This window comes from Falco rusticolus, chromosome 4, assembly GCF_015220075.1.
Source record: "Falco rusticolus isolate bFalRus1 chromosome 4, bFalRus1.pri, whole genome shotgun sequence".
Lineage (NCBI taxonomy): Eukaryota > Metazoa > Chordata > Aves > Falconiformes > Falconidae > Falco > Falco rusticolus.
In genome coordinates, this window is record NC_051190.1 from 108,181,207 (window position 1) to 108,200,722 (window position 19,516).

Consider the following 19,516-nt stretch of genomic DNA (forward strand, 5'->3'; position numbering starts at 1 on the left):
GTCTGAGGGTTGTGTGACTGTGGTGCCAAAAAGCGGCTATTTCAAACCACCAGTAACACAGCACATGTTTTAGAAAACTTTTTTTGAAGCCTGAGAATGCTCTTTTCCATCTCCTGCTATACATATATAATCTGTTATTTCAGCAAATTGAAACATATTTCAGATCGGTCAGTGAAATAAGCATCTCTTTCTTGCTTATTTTTCGCATCTTCTTCTGCAAAGACAGTAATTTCAGAATTGAATACTGGAGTCAAGCATTTTGCATATACAATAGAACTTTTCCCCAAAGCACAGACCCTCTACCCTGAATCAAAAAGGAGTTTTTGGTTCACAAACCATGGGAGTCGGACTTCTGAGTTCCTGTCTGTAGGCCTACACTTTATATAGCTAATTCCGATCTCTGGCCCTCTTGAAACCATTTTTACAAGTAAATTGGACAAAGTATTTTAAAGGACAAGTAATTGCTGGGAAGTGACTGAGCGATTTTTCATCTCTGATTTCTTTGGGCTTTGTAAATACTGTTTCTGTCCTTTTCCTTCCGCTGGGCCCTACCTTATTATTTTGTGCATTGTAGCACTTAATCAGCAATGAAATTGCTACCTCACTGCCGTGCACCAGTATAGCCCAGCCACTCCACTCATGTAAGTGGATATTGCTGGTGTCTGGTCCTTTCTGAATGACAGTAATCAGCACTTAGCTTTGTTAACTTCCCCATCTGTCAGGTTTTCACAGAGCTGTTTCAGGGTGTGAAAGGGACCTGCTCACAACACTGCCCATTAAACTGGGTGATTGAACTCGATCTTTTGCATGAGTGTGCTGCAAGTCTTGTCAGCTGCTCACTCATCCCTGTCTGTGTTGCATTACAAAAAACCCCACCCTTTTTTTTAAAAAAAAACAACACATAATGGTGAGAGAAGAAAGTGCATGAAACAAAGGTGCATATTGCATCATGCTGCATGCTATTGCAAAAAAATTATCTTGTACTTCACAGCATGTAGAACTCATAGGAAAAGGTATAAGGCTTGCAAATTCTGTGTAGGTCTTAGCACCCCCTTCTCGATCAGGCACAGTTTCATATTTGATCTTAAAAGATGGTAATGAGAGTGTAACCACCTAAAACATAAGTACCCTACACTGTCACTGTGAACCCTCATTTGATGATGATCAAGTGCCGTTCTGTTCTCAGAAGCGCAGGCTGGCAAAGAAGCAAGCCTCAGCTCTGAAAGCTCCCCATTTGCCTGCCCCATTTGTTTCTTACTCCCTTGAGCTTAACATTGCTGTTATTTATTCTGCTCAGATCCCCATGTAGCAGCTTTGAAGCCTGCCTTGCACTGCTTGAAAACTGTTGTCAGGGTTTCTATAGCTGCACATGGAAAAGACCCAGGGACGGTGCTCCGTGGCCCCAGTCCCGGTGTCCTGTGGTTTCCCAAAGCAGCCCCCGACCGCAGTGTGTCCCCAGCGCGATCACCCGCTCACCCACCAGCTCCGCAGGTGCCAGCACCACCAGAAGAGGGGAGAGCCTGGGAAACAAAGTGCCATTTTTCTGGCACTGGCTAAGATTCATTCCGGTTTTTAAATCTTCAGCAATTTCAAAGGCCAGTATCTGGAACAGAGAGTTTCCGAGAGCACAGATCTGCTACTGATTTCAAGAGAAACGTAGAGCTCCGGGGCTGGGACTTGAGCTCCTGCACACATTTACACAATCAGTTCTTCACTAGTTTTCTATTTCTTTGCTTTTTTTCATTCAAGCTGAAGGCATTTTTATTCAATGCTTCTTTAATGACATTGGCCTTTATCAAGGACTAGGGTAATATTCTGCCATGTAAAAATTTCAGCGTACTTTGTTTTAAAAAGAGCCAATTCTGTTTCTGCTGGTGGGAATCAGGCTCAGCCCTAAATCCATTTTGCTCAGAAGCCCTCCATTTGCTTTTTCTTAATTTAAAAATGGTTTGAATCTTGCTATAAATTAATTTGATTAAGTTGCTGAATGAAGATACTCTTTCCAAATGCCCCTTACAGCCAATTTCAGTGACTGAGACGTTAAAAAAGATGGGTAAGAGAGCAGCTTGCACTAATTTTTCCAATTTGAACTGATTTTTTTCTGTTTAATTGAAGACTTGGCTTTAGACCAAAGTATAGGCACGTAAAGAAACATGCATTTCAATGCCTATTAAATCTAAACAAAGTACAAAGAAGTAAAAGGTAAGTGAAGGTTGCATTGAGCAAGGCATTACTTATTTTGTAGCCACGAGCATGCCTAAAAAATGATAGGCAAACCAACAAAAAGCTCTTACACCCCTATGAATTTTGCAATTGTTCCAGCATCTAACCATTTATCTGACAGTTTAGCAATGATTTCACACAAGTATTTGCATTTTCGTTACCCATGGATGTGCTTTCTGAAATAGGGGCCATTGGAGCCATAGCTAGGTGCTCAGGAAGGACCATTCTCCTTTGGAAATTGGTGTCTGTTCTTACCCATCACTAAGGAGCCACTTATGGTCTGGCAGTCCATAGGTGTAAGTTCTCACACTATTCTGTTTCCAAAAAAAAAAAAAACAAACGCCAAACCATTTTTCTGTGTAATTATTTACCTATTTGGTATGTCGGTTGGCAAAACTAGATTCTGTGACAATCCAAAATACTTCTTAAGAGGGTTACCGATCACCTCTTTTTCTGTGCCCCAGATTTTTGTGGTGAATAATCAAGAAGAATTGGACCGGTTAAACACTGAAAATGCCTTAGCTTTTAGAAGAGATCAGAGATCTTTGTATTTCAAGGATACCTTTGGATGGCTCCCAATCCAGGTGAAAATGTGACTGTGGTCTCAGAAAACTCGTGAGTGTATGTTTCATTTCTAAACACTGAACATACTTCTGTACTCAAGGCATCATACAGAATCAATGAAACAAATGGAGAAAAAGCTTAATTTTGAGCACTGCCACAACTGTACCTAATTCTGTGATTGCTGTTCACAGGGGTCTTAATTACTGAGGCATTAACTCATCAGTGGTGCATGTTTTGCTAACCTCCCTGTGAACCAGGCTCCCCTGGTGAACAAACTGGGGCTGAGTCCAGGGAATTACGACAGTAAAGAGCATTTTTTATTTAGTACAAAATGAGGCAAAACTCACCAGAGTGCAAAGTTGCGGAAAAACACAAACCCTGCAAACCGAAACCGTGTGTTTCGTTAATGCTTCAAGGAGCTCACCTGAGTCCTGCTGAAATCAGCGGCAGGATCCTTCCTGTGTCCACTGGACTTTGGGTCAGATCCTGTATAAATCCCATGAACCACCAAATGGTGGGATATGAAAACTCGGTTGAGGATCTGCCTCCTGCAGCCTTTCACCCCCTCCGTTTGCTAGCCAGGCCGCTCCTGGTCCGGTTCGGTAACCGCTGTGTCTTTGTTTGGCCAGCTCACCCCTTTCTATCCCGTGGATTACCGCTTTGAGGGTGGCAGTACCTGTGGAGACGGGATCGTACAGGACGGGGAAGAGTGTGACGATGGCAATGCGGTTGTGACTGATGGCTGTATAAGTAAGTTGCAGTGTGGCAGGAGCAGCCCCTTTCCACCAGGGAAGGGGCATCACTTGTTTCCACGCTGCTGTCTGACTGACACAAGTGTTCCATGGAGGAGCTTGCGTGGTTTGCGGATTGAGTGCGGGCACGGGGGGAGGGAGGCACAATGGTCGCGGTGCGAAAGCTGAGGCCCTTCGAGCACGTGGATGCCACACGCCTGCACAAGACCGATGTGTCACCGAGCACTTCCCACGCGTCCTCGCTGAGGACTGTGTGCCTCGCTGAGCAGAAGTGTCTGCAGCCAGAGCAGAACCACTGCATTTCAGGGGCCAAGTCCAGCAGCTGGTTGACATACACACCTTCCCCGGGGGCTGCCGGCTTTCTCGCCAAAAGACGCAGCGTGCCTTTGCCGTGCACCACAAAACCCCTTGGGACAGATGCTGAAGCTGGCTGTTTCTAATAGTAAGCCAGATCCTGGCTCCAGTAAAACTGCTTTGGATTTTGTTGCTCACTAGCGTAAGGAAGGTGTCAGCCGACTACCTTCACTATTTACGTTTATACAACATGTGATTCCCGTCTAGTCAGGGTTCCTTTCATTTTGCTGGTTATGGGTAGCAAAGAGCATATAAGCATACAAGCAGCTGTGGCAACCTTCACTTCTACTTTTCAGTTACTTTTACCACTTGATTCCTTCCCCAGCGCGCAGCACGTGGCACCATCTACAGCTGACACACAGCAGGTTTGGTACTCGGTTGGTTCTAGCAAAGGGATGCTTCTTCACGTTTCAGAACAGGTATCAGCCAACACTGAAAGATGCAGCTTTTTCTTTTTTATCAACACAGCCCTCCTTTTTTAGCCTCACTTTGAAAACGAGGTGTATGCAGCCATGCTCTATGTGAGTTTGGCCACCCATTTTTCCATCACCACCCTTTCCCTTATAACTTGGGAATCCCAGCCGACGTCTCAATGACAACAGGAAAGAGATTTCAAAGGCAGTTCAGCTGCAGCAACAGGTATAGGGACACGCAGAAGTAAATGCCCCTCCAAGTCCGCCTGACTGCAGAGTCATCCAGTGAGAGAGCACGAGCTCTCCAGGCTCCAAGCATGAGAAAATGATTCAATTAGAATTTGCAATCAACTGTGGGGAACAAGCATGCAGCAAAATAGTGTTCCTTAGTTCTAGTGCCTGCAAAATTGTAGATAGTGTGTCTGGAGGCACACTGTGTTACTTTCTGCTACTCACTGGGCAAAGCCTCAGGTCAATCAAGGCCTTGCAATACATAGACTTCTGACAGTGACCTGATCCAAAGAGTTATCATCGAGTTACTTGGAAATGAGCAAATCATCATCCTTCCACTCTTCTGACTGAACCAAAAGAAAAAAGCTAACCTAGTGTTAAGGCAATTTAATTATGAAATAGGCTTGTTGTTCTTAGAAGCATCAATTTGTAACAAATAGATCCTTGGTGCAATTAATTAACCATTTTTTTTAGTAAATAACCCACTTTAACTCTTATAAACTCCCTGTTGTTGAAAGTCCTTTCAATCCATTGCTTAACACTATCTCTGAGAAGATGTCAAAGGGATCTTAGCTAAATGAATTTGTTCAAGTTATAAAGTCATAGTCAAAAAGTCGAAGACATCAAAAGCAAAGTCCTGTTGCTAAAATAGCAAAAAAACCCCCGCAAATGACAGCAGCCTACATGTCAGTCACCATGAAAAAATGTCACAAGGCCCACGCATGCTCAAGTCAGTAGGAGTCAGCAGTGGGAAAACCACCTTTTTGGCAATCATTACATACTTTTTTATTTGATAGACAGGCACTAGGTCTGCATAATTCTGTTCATATGTGGGTACTCACTTGCAGTAGACACGCATAGATACCGTGCAATACTGGGTAAAAATCTAGGCTGGTATTTTCAAACCACTTAACAACCTCGGAGTGTTGTTTTGAAATTGTGACCTCCGAAATCATTTATGTTAACTGTATTTTACACTCCCTGTAATTTGTGTTGATAGTAATTTTCTATGGTAATAGTAATTATTAGAATAAATGCTGTTGTAATTAGTGTTTCTGTAGTACTTTCTTATTTTTTGTAGTTATCCATTCTTTCCCTTGGTCATTGAAATCAGGCTGAAGAAAGCATTCTTTGTAGTGAATATCCTTACAGGATGCCCTCCCCAAAATGCTTTGTTTTATACTTTATCCTTAAAAATCTAGTTCCACTTACCTCACCTGCCTCTTCTACATATGAAGTGCCTTGAAAGTTTTTCTTTCTATGTTTTTCGCTAGGATGCCGCCGTGCTTACTGCGGAGATGGCTACAGACAGGAAGGGGTGGAAGACTGCGATGGGAAAGATTTTGGATATTTGACATGCAAAACGTATCTCCCTGGGTATGTATGAGCTATCTTCAATTTGGTTCAGTTTTGTTTTGCTTTGTTTTCTTTTTTTCTCTTTGCCAGCTTTAAAACCGAATAGTATTACCCAAATAAGCCTTGTTCCACTGGGACCACTGCAGGTAGTGGGGGGAGAAAAAGTCTATCAGCTTATTTCTGCATATTGTTGGCTTGAAAAGGGCTAAATCTCATCTCCCAATAATCAGCACGTGCCTTTTACTGTACAAAATGAGTGAAGGTCACACAGGCATACATTTGCCCATCGCATGGAAAGAGTTCCTCATTCGGTGACATTATCATTGCATTGATGTTCACCTGTGATATACCAAGAGTAGGAAAGACCATGAGAAGGAAATGATCACACTGAAGGAAAAAAGACCCCAGACCCCAACCTCCAGCCAGCCTCCTGTTGCCCTTACCATTAATAGGTGCTCTAGGGGTATCTTTGTTTCTGCATCAATCGGGTGTCTATCAGCCTTTCCAAAGACCAGGAAATTCATTCAACAGCAGATGCAAAGCCAGGCACTTCCTTAGCAATGTCCTTCATTTAAAACATCTGCTTATTGTTGACTTGCCTTCTCTGCCTTTGTTTAAGCAGCTTCCTCTGGTCAGCACTTTGCCTCCAGCAGCAGTACCTCTATTTAACTGTCAGGTATTGTTACTAGCTAACAGGAAACATTTAATTTGCAAATGAAATTATGCGCAGAGCCCTCATCATTCATGGAAGAATAATGTGCTAATTGACAGGAATAAGAAACCACAGGATGTCTTTGTAAGTCAAATGCTGTGCTAATCCTTCCCCTGCAATTGTTGGAGCACTCCTGGTGTAAGAGATTACTAAAATGAGACCAGCAAACCTGACAACCTGAAACGTTTTACAGAGATCTCATCTTCAGACAGTGTGGTGCTGGTTTCTACTGTGAAAAGTATTTATTCCCTTCTAAGAGTCTGAAGTTTGGTGCCAAAAATAGCACCACAAAAGCTTGAGAAATTAACTTGAGAAATTTTTATAAATTTCACTTCCCATGTATAACCAAGTTGTGAAGAGCAACTGAGATCCTTTATTTTTGTGTGTGCAGTCTGCAAATTATCTGCTAAAGAAAAACCTGTGAATCACGAGTAAAATGGGTAAGTCTGTGAACATGGCACTCCCACACGAGTTTCATTGCAAAGCACCCGTTCCTCCAAGAGCTCAGCTCTAAGATTTTTGCTTTTTCTACTCTTTCCAGCCCCAAAATCCTTCTTCATATTTCACACACCTTCACTTCAGAATTTGTGATGCTTTTCTGAAAATACAGGTTATCCAAGAACATAGTTTTAAGAATCTGCTTAATGGGTGCTTAATCCACAGCTTGTGGATTATCTGATGGATGGGTTATTCACTTAGACATATGCTAGCCATAAAAACTCTATTAAAATGCTTATTTTATTAACATGTCTGGTCTGGTCTTCAGTAGGTAGAATCACTGCAGCTCAGTTTAAGTCAGTAGGAAGACAAAAATCACTGGTTTTCCTTATTTTGCAAGGATTTACTTTTTTTTATTTCAAAGGTGGGCATGTGTCACAATCATTATCTCAAGTACATGAAAAGTAAGTAAAAGGTCAGGCACAGTCATGTCTGCTGGAGCTACTGGAAGTAACTGGAAAAAGACTTAGCTCAGAGCCTCAGGTGGTCCGTTACACAGTTCCCGTGGGAGAGCCAAGGCCTCCTGCACCCATCCCTGCACAGCGCTCAAGTCCCAGTGTCAACGGGGATTTTATTTTTTTTAATTGACTTTACTAGGAATTATGTCCTCCCTCATAGTTCCTTCTGGAGTTTTTTTTTTTGTTGCTGACAAGGGGGAGCACAGTAGACCACTGATGGAAATTACCCTCTTATTTTGGTTCCCATATGTGGCTGCACATGGCATTTTCTGATGTTCTTCACTCCTACAGAAAGTTACATCCGGGAACTATATGATGTGAACTATAGCATACTTTGAAACGGAGATATTCTCTTTTATTTTAGGTCTTACGGAAAATTGCGATGCACTTCTTACTGCTACATTGACTCTACACAGTGTCGATACTTCACATGAGAGGAGCGGAGGTGGGTAGCATCCCACATGTAGCGGGGTGCTAGGTGCTACACTGTCATCTATCCAAGAAGGACTGGGACAAAAATAAAACCCCACCCACCTCTGTGTGAAAACCAAGAGACATCATGCTGCTGATGGCCATTTTGACATGTTGGGGTTTTGCTTTTTGTTGCTGGGGTTTTTTTTGTTTTTGTTTTTTTTTTTTAAATTAAGTCAGATGATTGGGAAAGAATAGGACCACTGCATCCTGTCTTAAGAGAGAAATGTCGAACAGTGTTTGCCAGTAAGACTTTCATGTGGCTGCAGACAGCAACATGCTCTCCATCACAAACGCAGCGTTCAGCTACTGGAAACTGAGTTTCACTAACCAGGAATATTGTGTAACGATTACCTCGACTTAGCTCTGTTAAACCTACATGTAAGCTCTTCAGGGTTTTTGTCTTTAAACCTTCTCAGCATAAACACGAAGCATATCTTGGATGCGGTGTTTATAGAGACTTTTTCTTTTATGATAATGTGAACTTTGCAAGCGTTGTATCCACGTGAGTGATGACTTCAGCGACATTAATGTCAACTATACACCTGCCTGGGTTGAAGGAGCAGAGGCCCTTCAGTAAGTGCTTTCAGGATCAGCAAATCAGCCAAAAAAGCTGGTTAACGTCACCTTCAGGCTAAGACGTTTGGCGGTCTGTGTGTCTGTGTGCATGCATGGAAATACAAGCAGTCACACGAAGGCTGAAACTGCAGACCACAAAGGCCAAACTGGACAAATAAGCTGTGAAACAGCCAAGGAGCTCTCTCCCAGGAGAAAATCAGACAAGGAGAGAAGATAAAGAAGGAATGTATTTCCGTATTTTTCACCTCTGTGCTGAGCTGGCGGGGCTCTGCATGACCCCGAAGGGGTTGGGACAGCGTTGGTTCCCTGCCTGAATCCACAGCGTGACACTTTGCCTTCACTCTGGTTTCTACACTGGAAGGTTTTTTCGTTTTCATCCCCTTGTCCACCCAACCATCATCATTCAATTACCAGTTATACCCTGTCCTCTCTCCCTTTCACGGTTCCTGCCATCGTCTCTGGGGTACGTTCTCACTTTTGTATTGCTGTAAATCAGATCTTAGAGTAGGGTGTTTATAGATGTTCATTCATGCTGTGTAACGTACATGTATTTTTGTTTTTCACGAAGTTTGTTCAACTATATTAGCTCTGATAGGAATCAGGGTAATTATATACTTATTTATTAGCAGGCATTAAAGAGCAAATATCACATGGGAAGCATATTAAGTGTTATATGAAAAAGTCTAACAGAAGAATATGAAACAAAGGATGTGCAGAATTAAGGACTAAAAGACTCAAGTCAAGGTGTTGTTTTCATACACGCCACTCTTTCCTGCTTCATGATAAATGCTGTACATAACTGTTTAAAATGCGTGAGTTATCAGTACCAGTGACAGCACTGCAACAGCTGCACTTACACTGGTACTTCTGTAAAGGGTAAATAAAGGTGGATGTTGCATTATAATGATAACATATTAAAGCAATCAAGAAATGCATACAACTTTTGCAACCTGTGTAGAAGACTTTAACTCTGCATGTCCAAAGTGATACTGTAAATCACCAATTAAAAAAAAAAAAATCGAACCCCAAACAAACTAGTGAACTCTGTGGCTATCACTTACCTGGTCTATTTATGTTGCTATGAGGCCAAGCCACCAGTATTTGTAGCCCAGTTCCATAGTTCAAAGTTTTGCATTGTGTTGCTTTGTTTTCTTTACACAGAGGTCTTAATAAAAGGTCAAGGAACTACTTGGGCAAGGAAGTTGCCATAAGCTCTGGAAATCTGCGCACTAGCACAGCTGCCTTTTACTTCCCTGTGTTTGTGCAAGTGGCAGGTTCTGGCAGCCTCACACCGTATGGGAGCACGTATCCCTTCAGGAGGCTCTCGAGGACGGCCATTCTCCCAGCTGAATGTCATCCTGGCCAACCTTCCAGCTGAACCTCTGGCAACATCTGCCAGGTGTTACCATCCTGGGCTTGGAGACACTTTATCTGAACCCCTCACGTTCTCCAAGGAGTTAATCTCTACTCCCTAAAAGGCTGGAGTCTTTGACAAATTTGATAATCCCAGTGGCCCTTCACCTTCACTTTTAAGTCACATCATTTTTAAAAGCTCCTGCTTGCAAAGGACATGGATGTTGCAAAGATAAGCGCAGAGTGTAGGAAACGTAAACAGGAGATGTGATCACATAGGTAAAATCACGCTGTGCTGCGCATGTTCAGGAAGGGGCGTATCAGTCTGTTGAGCAAACATTCACAAAGCATGGATTCTAAATGGCCTTTATTAATACAGCACAAACAATTCAGCATCTTAACAGAAAGCAAGCAACGTAAGATATAAGGGGGAAAAGAAATGACCATGACATGAAACAAGTTTCTCACTACCGTTACCGTCTCGTTCCCCTGAGATGATAAAGCATGAGAAAGGCATCTGGGAAGGTGTTAAGTATATATGATTTAAAGGCTGCAAAAGAAGTCCTTCCTCTTTATTTCTGACATACCTGCTTTATCATTAAGTGGGGATTCTTCAGCTGGATGGTGCCTGGTCTGCTGTGAATTATCTTCCCTCCTCTGAGTTTCTTACCACATTGTGCCAAGACTGGTTCAAAAATTAATTGGGGTACTTCAGTTCCTTGGCCTTTTTTAGCAGCAAATGCTTGTGGGAGAGTTTTCTAATGATTAGTATGTTAACTCTAGACAAATACAAAACCAGTATGATCTTACGCTATGCACTGATTTAACTGTGTACTAAAAATCCAGCTTGCACTTAATATATAATATATAACTAAATATATGTAGTTACCTACTGCATGTATTAGCAGCTCATGTCAATAAATCATGCTACCTTACTTCCGCCATGTCCTTACTTTCATTTCTTTCATTTTGGGTTTAACCACCACAGTTTTTAAATGTAATTATCTAGCTTAAGATGCTGGGGATGGAAAAAACCCCCAGTGCCTCCCCTCCCATGCCTGTTGCCCCCTCCCTGCCTGCCGCTGGACCCGGCGTGCACGGCCCGGGACTGCGACTGCGCACCCCTGCGCTGGCCTTGCTGCTGCCTCGGCCCCAGACTGACCTGTGCAACATGCTGGGTGCACAACTGCTCCACATCCATCGATTTCTGGTTGTGATCAGTGTCACATGGACTACTTTCAATCAGGCTTTGGTCTGCGGTTCAGGGGATTATCTCCTCCTGCTACCTCATAATGTACTGGCGGGTTTGTAATGGCTAACGGAGACTGAGCCGATGGCTGCAAACCAGAAAGCGATGGGTGTTGGGTGCTGATGGATGAGGGAATGGCGATGCTGGCACACCCAGGCTCGGGGAAGAGGCTCCTGCATTGCCCTAGCAGCCAGCAAGGCTGTGCATACAATGGGGCATCCCAGAGAGGGGCAGTGCTGTCTCACCCCAGGGGAAATGGAACTGTATTGACAGCGGGAGAACGACTGAGCCAAAGGGCGGTAGATTTTCTGCCTGTCCTTTCTGTGACACTCACCTCTCTGGCTTCCCAAATGCCTACGTCACGTCTCCCTCAACTTCAAATCATTCAGATTGTAGCTGCCAACCCTGTCCCCTTGCCCATAGATCAGGCCATGCAGCTCATCTCCTTTCTTTGTTCTTACGGTTTCCTTTAACAGTACCAAAATTCATATCCTTTGTAGTCCCTTCAAAACCCTGCAATGGCCTCGCTGCTCTGCAGGCACTGGTTTTCGTCGGCTTCTTTTTCAGCCTCTCATGCCATCCCTTTTCTAACCCCTGCATGCCGCAGCCCCGCAAACAGCACAGCAAAGCTCCTTGGCCACGGTTCTTACCTTCTTAAAGGATGGCTTCTTCGCAAAGCCGACCTCAATGTCTTGAAAAATCATGCGGTGCAATTTCCATTTCAGTCCCACTGATTTGGATAAGGGGATTGGTGGTTATCCTTAAACTGGGAGTCCCCCAGAACGGGCACTGTCCCTGAGCACCAGCTGTTTACAAGTAATATCAGTAGTAAGTCCCCAGTTAGCTGCTTTGGGGGACAATTCAATAGCTTTGGCACTCTGCTGCCACATAAAATCAGGGCAGGTATTAACCAAAATAAACCCAAGAGGAGTAAAGCAGTGCTGCGCTGTGATTCTTTGATGATACTCAAGTGTATCATGCAGGCAAGGCAATGCTGCAAGATCTTTAAAGAGTTGGGAAAACCATGTTTTACATTATGAAGGGTGAGGCAACAGAGAGCACTTTGTGATACTTTCAAGTTCCGCCTCTGATAGCTTTTGCCTAAGGAGATGGATATGGCAAAGCAAGCATCCCTTCCCTGGAAACCATTCTTTCCATGGGAAGCTGAGTAGTGGGCTATTGAACTCTGCTACAGGCAATGTAGGGTGCTGGCAGAAAGACAAAGTAAAGCAGGCGACTAGCGAATGTAAAATTGGGATCAGGAATTTGGTTCGGAGTAGCTGATGTTTATTGATCCGTTAAGGCACAGTGCAACTTGCAGACCGTCTGAGCACCGCCAAACCTTAATCAAAGAGGGAAAAGGAACAAAACCTAAGCAAATGAGCTATTTCGTGTCTTTTCTGAACATGGTCAGTGAAAAAACCCCACTGTGTTAATGGATTCGGTTACATGCCTGGCAATGTGCTCTTTGCTGCAAACTGGAGCCCTCTGTGCTGAAGGCTGGTGTCACTCCAGGTCTAAAGAGGCAGGAGCAAAGCCTGGACACATGTTTTTATTGCATCGGTAATTACTGGGGCATTTAGGAGGATGGCCCCGAGCCAGCCCAGCCGAGGAAAGGCTGCGTTTGAAAGGGTAGCCAAGCCAAATTATATTAGTGTGTACTCCTGCCTGAAATTACATTAGTGGCTACTTCCCTCCCTCTGCCCCCCACAAAATCTTGGTGCTTATAAAGCACTGAGTTACAGCCCTGGCCTTTCAGGGCTTTTAATTCATTCTGACAGTTTCCTGTACATCTGACGGAGGGTCCAGTTTGGATGCACAATCTTCTCGAGTGAGAGAGAACAGCGTTTAAACAGCCTATTTTGCTGCAGCCTTCCCACCCACTACTGGCCAAGTAGCCTCCCCTGCACAGGGAAAATGCTCAGCATTTTCTTTGGGAAAGGAGGGGGAAGGAGAACCGTGGAGCTGAACCCATCAGCACCTCCCATCACAAAGCCAAGCACCGCAGGAGCCAGAGCCTCTTGCCATCGTGCTCGGGGCAGGAACCGGCCTTGTGCCACACGTTGCATGGAAGTATTTCATGGTCTTCAGGAAAAGCCACCTGCCAGGCTGTCCCCAGGGCCAATGCTGCTGGTGGCACCTCCTGCAGGACACAGGGAAGGGCACAGCACTCCCCGAGCTGTTTTGCAGGCGCAGTTGGGAGCCAGCCCAGCTGGTGTGTGATAAGATGAAGGCAGAGCCTTGACAGAGCTGGAATCTGAGGTAACAGCACAATAAACCAGCCGAGAGGAAGAGGAGGTAACATTAACCTCCTCACACAGCAGCGCGTTTAGTATATTTAGAAACTCGGCAACTGATGACCCTCTCTCAGCCAGTCTAAAGCATCACTTTTTAAGAAGTGTACAAACGGACATCGGGGTTAAATTTAAGCCTGTTGCAAGGTGTATGTGTTTGACCCTTGTGCCAGGCATGGGAGGAAACTTTCAGGATTCACCTTGGAGAGGAGACAGAGACCTGTCAGGGTCCTCAGCATCCCCTGCATGGTGTGAGCAGGGGGGATGACAGTTATTCACTGTCACCCTCCCAGGAGGAAGAGGCACCTAACAGCATTTCCTGCTGAACCATTACTGAGAGGTGTCTCAGGACGTGGAAAACGCAGGCATCTAAAACTGACTTTCCTTTGCCCTCTTAATCAGAGCATCTCCGATTTGGTGGAGCTAGGAAGGAGTATCTTGGGGACCCCATACTGCTCCCCAGCCCCATCCCAGGGGCCCAAAAACTTTTTAGTGATCAATTTTGTTTGGAAGAGAAGAGCTCCTATTGCTTCCTGCCTTTCCCATTTCCATTGGCCACATTCCTCCATGAAACCCACAACGCAGTGTCGAAGAATTAGAAAGGAATGAAGGCAGGTTAATTAACATTGATAATATACAGCTGTGGGCTGGCTTCAGGGGCGGTGAGCTGGCTGATGTGGATAAGGTGCAGGTGAGGCTGGTTCCTGCTAAGTAGTTAAATAAGCTCGAAGGGGTATGGAAGAGGAGCACTTGATGAAGAGAAACCTGGAAGAAGCAAAGGGAGGACAGAGGGTGCCCTGGATGTAGGAGAGGTCCATGGGAGAAGCAGGGGGCCTGGATGAGGGGAGGCTGGCTGAGAGAGGAGCCTGGAGAAGGAAGAATCTGGATGCAGAGGCAAGAAGCAGGGTGAACTGGCCTGAGAAGGATGAAGAAACGGCATAGACAGTAGGCAAACTTGTGAAACCTTGTGGGGGATTGGTGGCTGTGCTGGGGCAAGGTGTGGGAACTACTTATTGACGTTAACCTGGTACGGGGTGGTAAAAGCCTTGTTGCAGCTGGCTAGTTGTGAAGTGCTGTGACAATGCAGGAGCTGGGGCAGGCTGTGCTGAGCCAGGCAGGCATCTGGGGCAGGTTATGTTTGGTGCTCCCTATGCCTTCCTCTTGGAGGTTATTTGATGGGCAAACTGGTAACCCAACCCTGACACTTTATAGCGGTATCATTTTACACGTAGTTTATACATTTCCATCTTACCCACTTGGCACTACTGCTCAGAGGATGGGATGTGCTGAGCGAGATAATATTGAGAACTGCTTAGGTTTTGAGTTGTTACGAGACTTAAAGGGGAGGATGACTGATTAGAGGTAAGAAATGGAGAATAGTTCAGACAACTGAACTGTCCAGAAGTGTTCTGTTGAAACGTGTATATTATGGGCCAAAACCCACAGGGAGGCTGGTCATGAAGTACAGTAACCAGCCAGATTTAAGCTGTGATGCTCCAGTGCATTCAGATAAACCATATGGGGGCTGTAGCGATGTGTTCCTATTTCACTGCCATTTGACCAGAGATTAGTTGCCAAACCCATCTGTAACCCCACAGCAGAAGTGTGGGACCAGCGGGGTAAAGCTGGTAATCTCACTGGTCTTGGTGGGCACGGTGAAGGGCAGGGAGGCTTGTTCTGTGCCAGGACTTTCTGAGCAAGACAACATCTGTTGTGAAATGCTGCAGGATTACAGCTTCTAAATAAAGCCGGAGAGTTGTACCTGTTGCTGCCTGGGGTCAGCAGGCTCTCCCTTAAGCTGTCTGAGCTGGAGCTTTTATGCTAATCTAAAGATTTAAAATATTTGCTCTCTGCTCCATGCTATCCAGTTATTTGATGAGCAATAATATCCTGTATAGGTTTGTGGCAGGGAGGACTGAACTGCTGCGACTGACTCTTGGGGCAAATAAGTTGATATCGGAGTACTGCATATAGGGAAGGAAGAACCAAGCCCTAAATAATGACATAGAAATAATGCGATTATTCCTCCTGCATTCAGAAGTCGAGCATCTGTTAATTAGGCCATTTGTGAGGGGCAAGGCATGCACTCTTTACCTGTACTGCCCGTGTTTTGCAGCCCTGAGGATGGCAGGACTCTAGCTGAGGGGCAAAGCCTCCCTCAAAATGCAAAGCCCCCTGAAAGGTGGCCAGCAATGTCTCGGCAGCGGGGTTTCTGCCACGCCACGCAGCACTGTGCGGGCAATGCCAGGTAGCTCAGGTTGCCCTCCTTGCATGCAACACCCATGCCCATGTTTCATGGTGGGGTGCTCTGCTTGGTGACCACATCTGTACCTGAAGATCAAAGACTGGTTTTTTTGGGTGTTTTGGTTTTTTGTTTTTGGTTTTTTTTTGGGGGGGGGGGGGGGGCTGATTATGTCTTTGCTTCTGTTTTAATAAGAGTAATAATAGTTAATAGAAACTTTTGGGCTGGCTGACAAGAAGCATGCCTAAGCTCTTTGAAATAGTCCTAGGGTTTTTCCCAAGCTTCCACCCAGGGAGAGCAGCCTGCTCAAGGTGACTGATGGAGTGTGAGGTGGATAAAAGCAGCAGTGACTATTTATATATGCTGGTGGGGTGCTGTAAATCCAAGGTGAGAGGCTACAAATCCTTAAAAGACTGGGAGGGAAGGGGAATATAGTAAGCCGGATTGAAGAAGATATACTGTGAAATGTCCTGGCAGGATCCAATGTGCAACTGGGACACTCGGTACATCCCCAACAAGGGGACAGCACCTTACAGACAAGTGCCTGCAAGAAGGTCCCTTGCCTGACTGGTGCATCTGCCAAGGCAGGACCAGTGGTGCCTCAACACAAGGGCCAGGGGCAGAAGAACGAAGCTGTGTGGGACAGCAAGCCTCTTGCCCTTGACCAGGGTCTCCCACCATGGCTTTGGGAAGAAAGCTCTCCCAGCCGCCCGCGTGCTCGGAGGGGCACCAGGTTTCAGAGACCTCAGCTGCACACGCAGGTGTGCCCTGCTTGGTTGGTTGGTTTGGGGAAAGCTGGTTGCCGCTTGATGCGTGGGACGTGGGCTCAGCAAGTGTCAAATACCTGAGACTGCGGCTCAGATGTCACGTTAGGGAGAAAGCGGGGCAGGGGAGCGGGGGCAGCGCAGCACAGGTTGCCCGGCACACAGCTTCCCCTTGTTGCAGGAAGGAGGTTGGGTACCAGCTGCTGAGCAAGAAAGCAAGTGGAAAACTGTGACCTATAGGAAACTATGTGAGGCACGTCTGGTCTCTGAAGACTACAGATGAGCTGGCAATACCAACGCTGGAAACAGATGCTAAATTGATTGGAAATTATTTTGACTGAAAGCCATAGCTGGAGCAGGAACCCTGGTACAAAGACAAATTGATGTAAACGCATTTTGAAGTCTCAGATCCATCTGATTTTGAGAAAACTGTGACCTGTTCTCTCCTTGGCATCACTGCAGGACTTTGCATAGGCCACACATCAGTGCATCCTGCTGAAAGCAGTGAGGTACATGCTTAGAAAGCTGCCAAATGCCCCTGGTTGCCACCAGGATGCGCTGGGGGCCCTGACTGGGAAGCAGCATCTCGGTGACTCCTTGATTGACAGCTCTGGAAGGACGCAAGTATTACCAATTTCAGCTCTTCCCGCTGCAGGCAAAACTCCTGCACCAATGGTGATGCCTTGCTAAAGAGGTGGGTAAACAGTGAAAGATCCTGGAAAAATTTTACCAGACCTTGCAAGCTGGAACACCAGCAAAGTAATAGAGGCTAGTAAAAAGTGAAAGTTATGGGAATGCAAGGGAAAAGTCTTTTTCCCTGATTCCCCAAAGTCAGGGGTTGAGCCTGCACTGCTGTCACTGCCGCTTCTCTAGGAACCATGCCCTCGCAGCGCAGGGAAGGGAAGCTGGAAGCTTTCTCAGGCTGGTGTGCTGCTTTAATGATAACACACAAGAAGGAAATCTACAATCTGTTGGACACACGAGGAGAAGAATAAATACCTGTTAAGAAATACATTTGGGTCAATGTATTGAAATATTAGGAAAAAGTACATGGTAACATCTAGGGATAAAATCTTCCAGATGAACAGACTGACCACTTAGCTTGGTTGCACCCATGTCTGGAAGCATCTGGCATCCCATAGCATCTCCTGCGCTTCGCCTTCTCAGTCCTAGTATTTGCACTTGACACTTATTAACTATACCAATCCCCAAACGAAAAAGAAAACTTTTCTCCTTGTGGCTCTGATTCAGGGAACAGCTTTGCATGAACACATTAGACTGGTGTTCAAAACCTGTGCTCTGTCCAGGCTGCAGCACTGAGTTATGGTCCCGTATTCTGCATTTCAATTACTTTATATTTCCTACAGGGCAGCAAAACTGCATGCTAGCCCCACGCCGCCCCCAGCATAGCACGGTTTCCAGCTAGGTTAAAAAGAAACCCACCCAGTAAAGGTTTCACTCTGCCTGGTTGCACTGGTCAAAGCATTGGTGCTGTGAGCTTGCATTGCCTTTCCTTGTTAAGATTTAGAAAACATAAGTCTTTTTTTCCATATAGGAGAACCCTAAGAAAAAAATATTTCTGGATATTTTGGTCACTGCTGAATCTTGCCTCCTGTTTTAACAGCAGCACCTGTGTGTTCCTATGAGCCCTACGTGTTCAGCACACAGTTTTGTATTTTGAACCATGGATCTAGATTCCTGTGGGAACAGGAATTTAGCAGCCACTATCACCACCCATGACCTTTACTAACAAACACCACAAACTCCATCACAGCTTTAGCTGGGACTCTTTCTGCAGTTCATGAGGGATCCTGTAATGGCAACAGATTTGCATTGTGGTTTGTTTGTTTTTTTAACTACTTGAATTTGTAGTGAGGAGACGCTTGCCTAAGAGGTATTTTTTTTTTTGTGCATGGGATTTCTGTTAGAACGTACCTGTGTGGTGCCGCTGGTCTGTGTTCAGCTGTTTAGAAGAGCAGAGCATTTGTCAGAGGTGATGAACAACTCATGCCAGCAGACAGGCCCTCTGCACAGCCACAGACCTTGTCACAGCCACCATGTCCCCCTCTCCTTTGCTTGTGGACATGCTGCAGCTGTAAAACAGAACACTGCAGTGCTGGCTGGCAGAATCAATATTGCAAATCACACTTGGAAGCTGGGCTTCAAGGCATTAGCTTGTCTGTTATGCCAAAGTAGTAACAGTTACAGGGCAGGTCTGTGGACACTGTAATGCATGATGGACCCCATCGCATCCTTCCTCCTCCCGTCCAAAAATGCCAATGGAAAGAAGTTACCTGCATGGCTGCAGCAAGTTGCAAGTGGCTGCTTCTCCAGTGAAAATGGACATTTGTTCAATTTGTTTATTGCATGCCTGGATGGAAAGCTGAAACCTCATTTTTCTGCTAGAACAGCACCTTGTGACTTCAAATGAGAAAAGGAAACTGTTCATTGTAACGCTGCATGTGAGCGAAGTTTTGATATACCCTGTCACGCTTGCAATGTCTGCCTCTGCGTACATCCCCTTTGCTTTGGTGTGAAGAGTTATGGCTGGCTGCTACAGCATACACAGTCCAGATACCAGTGCCAGCCCTGCACAGGACCGAGCTCTGACCCAGCAGCAGCCCCGTCTAACGGCAGCATGCAACAGCACGGCTTCGGAGGAGCTGCCAGGGAACACAGGGAACCTGGCCCAGCGCTTGGTTGTGGCACAACTGACGCTTCAGGGGAGCCACCAAAACAATCTGTGCCATGGCTGCAAAGACAGCTTGTGCCAGTGGCACCCAGGCTCGCCCACGTGCCAAGTTATTTCCACATGCCCACGGAACAGCTGAGACAGTGTCTTAGGGGGAGCCTCTAAAAGCATTAGTGACACAACTGTTGTTATTTAGCTGGAACTGCCGTGGTATCACAACTGATAACCTGCTCGTCTCCTTAGGAAGGAGAGAAGGTGAATGAAACCCTGGATCAGTGGAAGATCTCTGCCCTGGATAGCCTTCTAAACTA

The 19,516-nt window shown here is 45.5% G+C and overlaps 1 protein-coding gene across 6 annotated transcripts in view; it reads left to right on the forward strand.

The window, feature by feature from the left end:
- COLQ (collagen like tail subunit of asymmetric acetylcholinesterase) overlaps positions 1–9,629 on the forward strand; it is a 43,148-nt gene extending 33,519 nt beyond the window's left edge. For 4 of the 6 annotated variants that reach the window (XM_037386666.1, XM_037386668.1, XM_037386669.1 and 1 more), the window contains 4 exons: positions 2,688–2,807; positions 3,417–3,537; positions 4,219–4,312; positions 5,812–9,629. In XM_037386666.1, the coding sequence (XP_037242563.1) occupies positions 2,688–2,807; positions 3,417–3,537; positions 4,219–4,312; positions 5,812–5,989 (513 nt within the window). In that variant the 3' untranslated portion in view covers positions 5,990–9,629. The remainder of the gene's footprint in view (positions 1–2,687; positions 2,808–3,416; positions 3,538–4,218; positions 4,313–5,811) is intronic. The other 2 variants (XM_037386667.1, XM_037386670.1) reach the window with 2 other exon arrangements.
- The last annotated feature ends 9,887 nt before the right edge of the window (positions 9,630–19,516 follow it).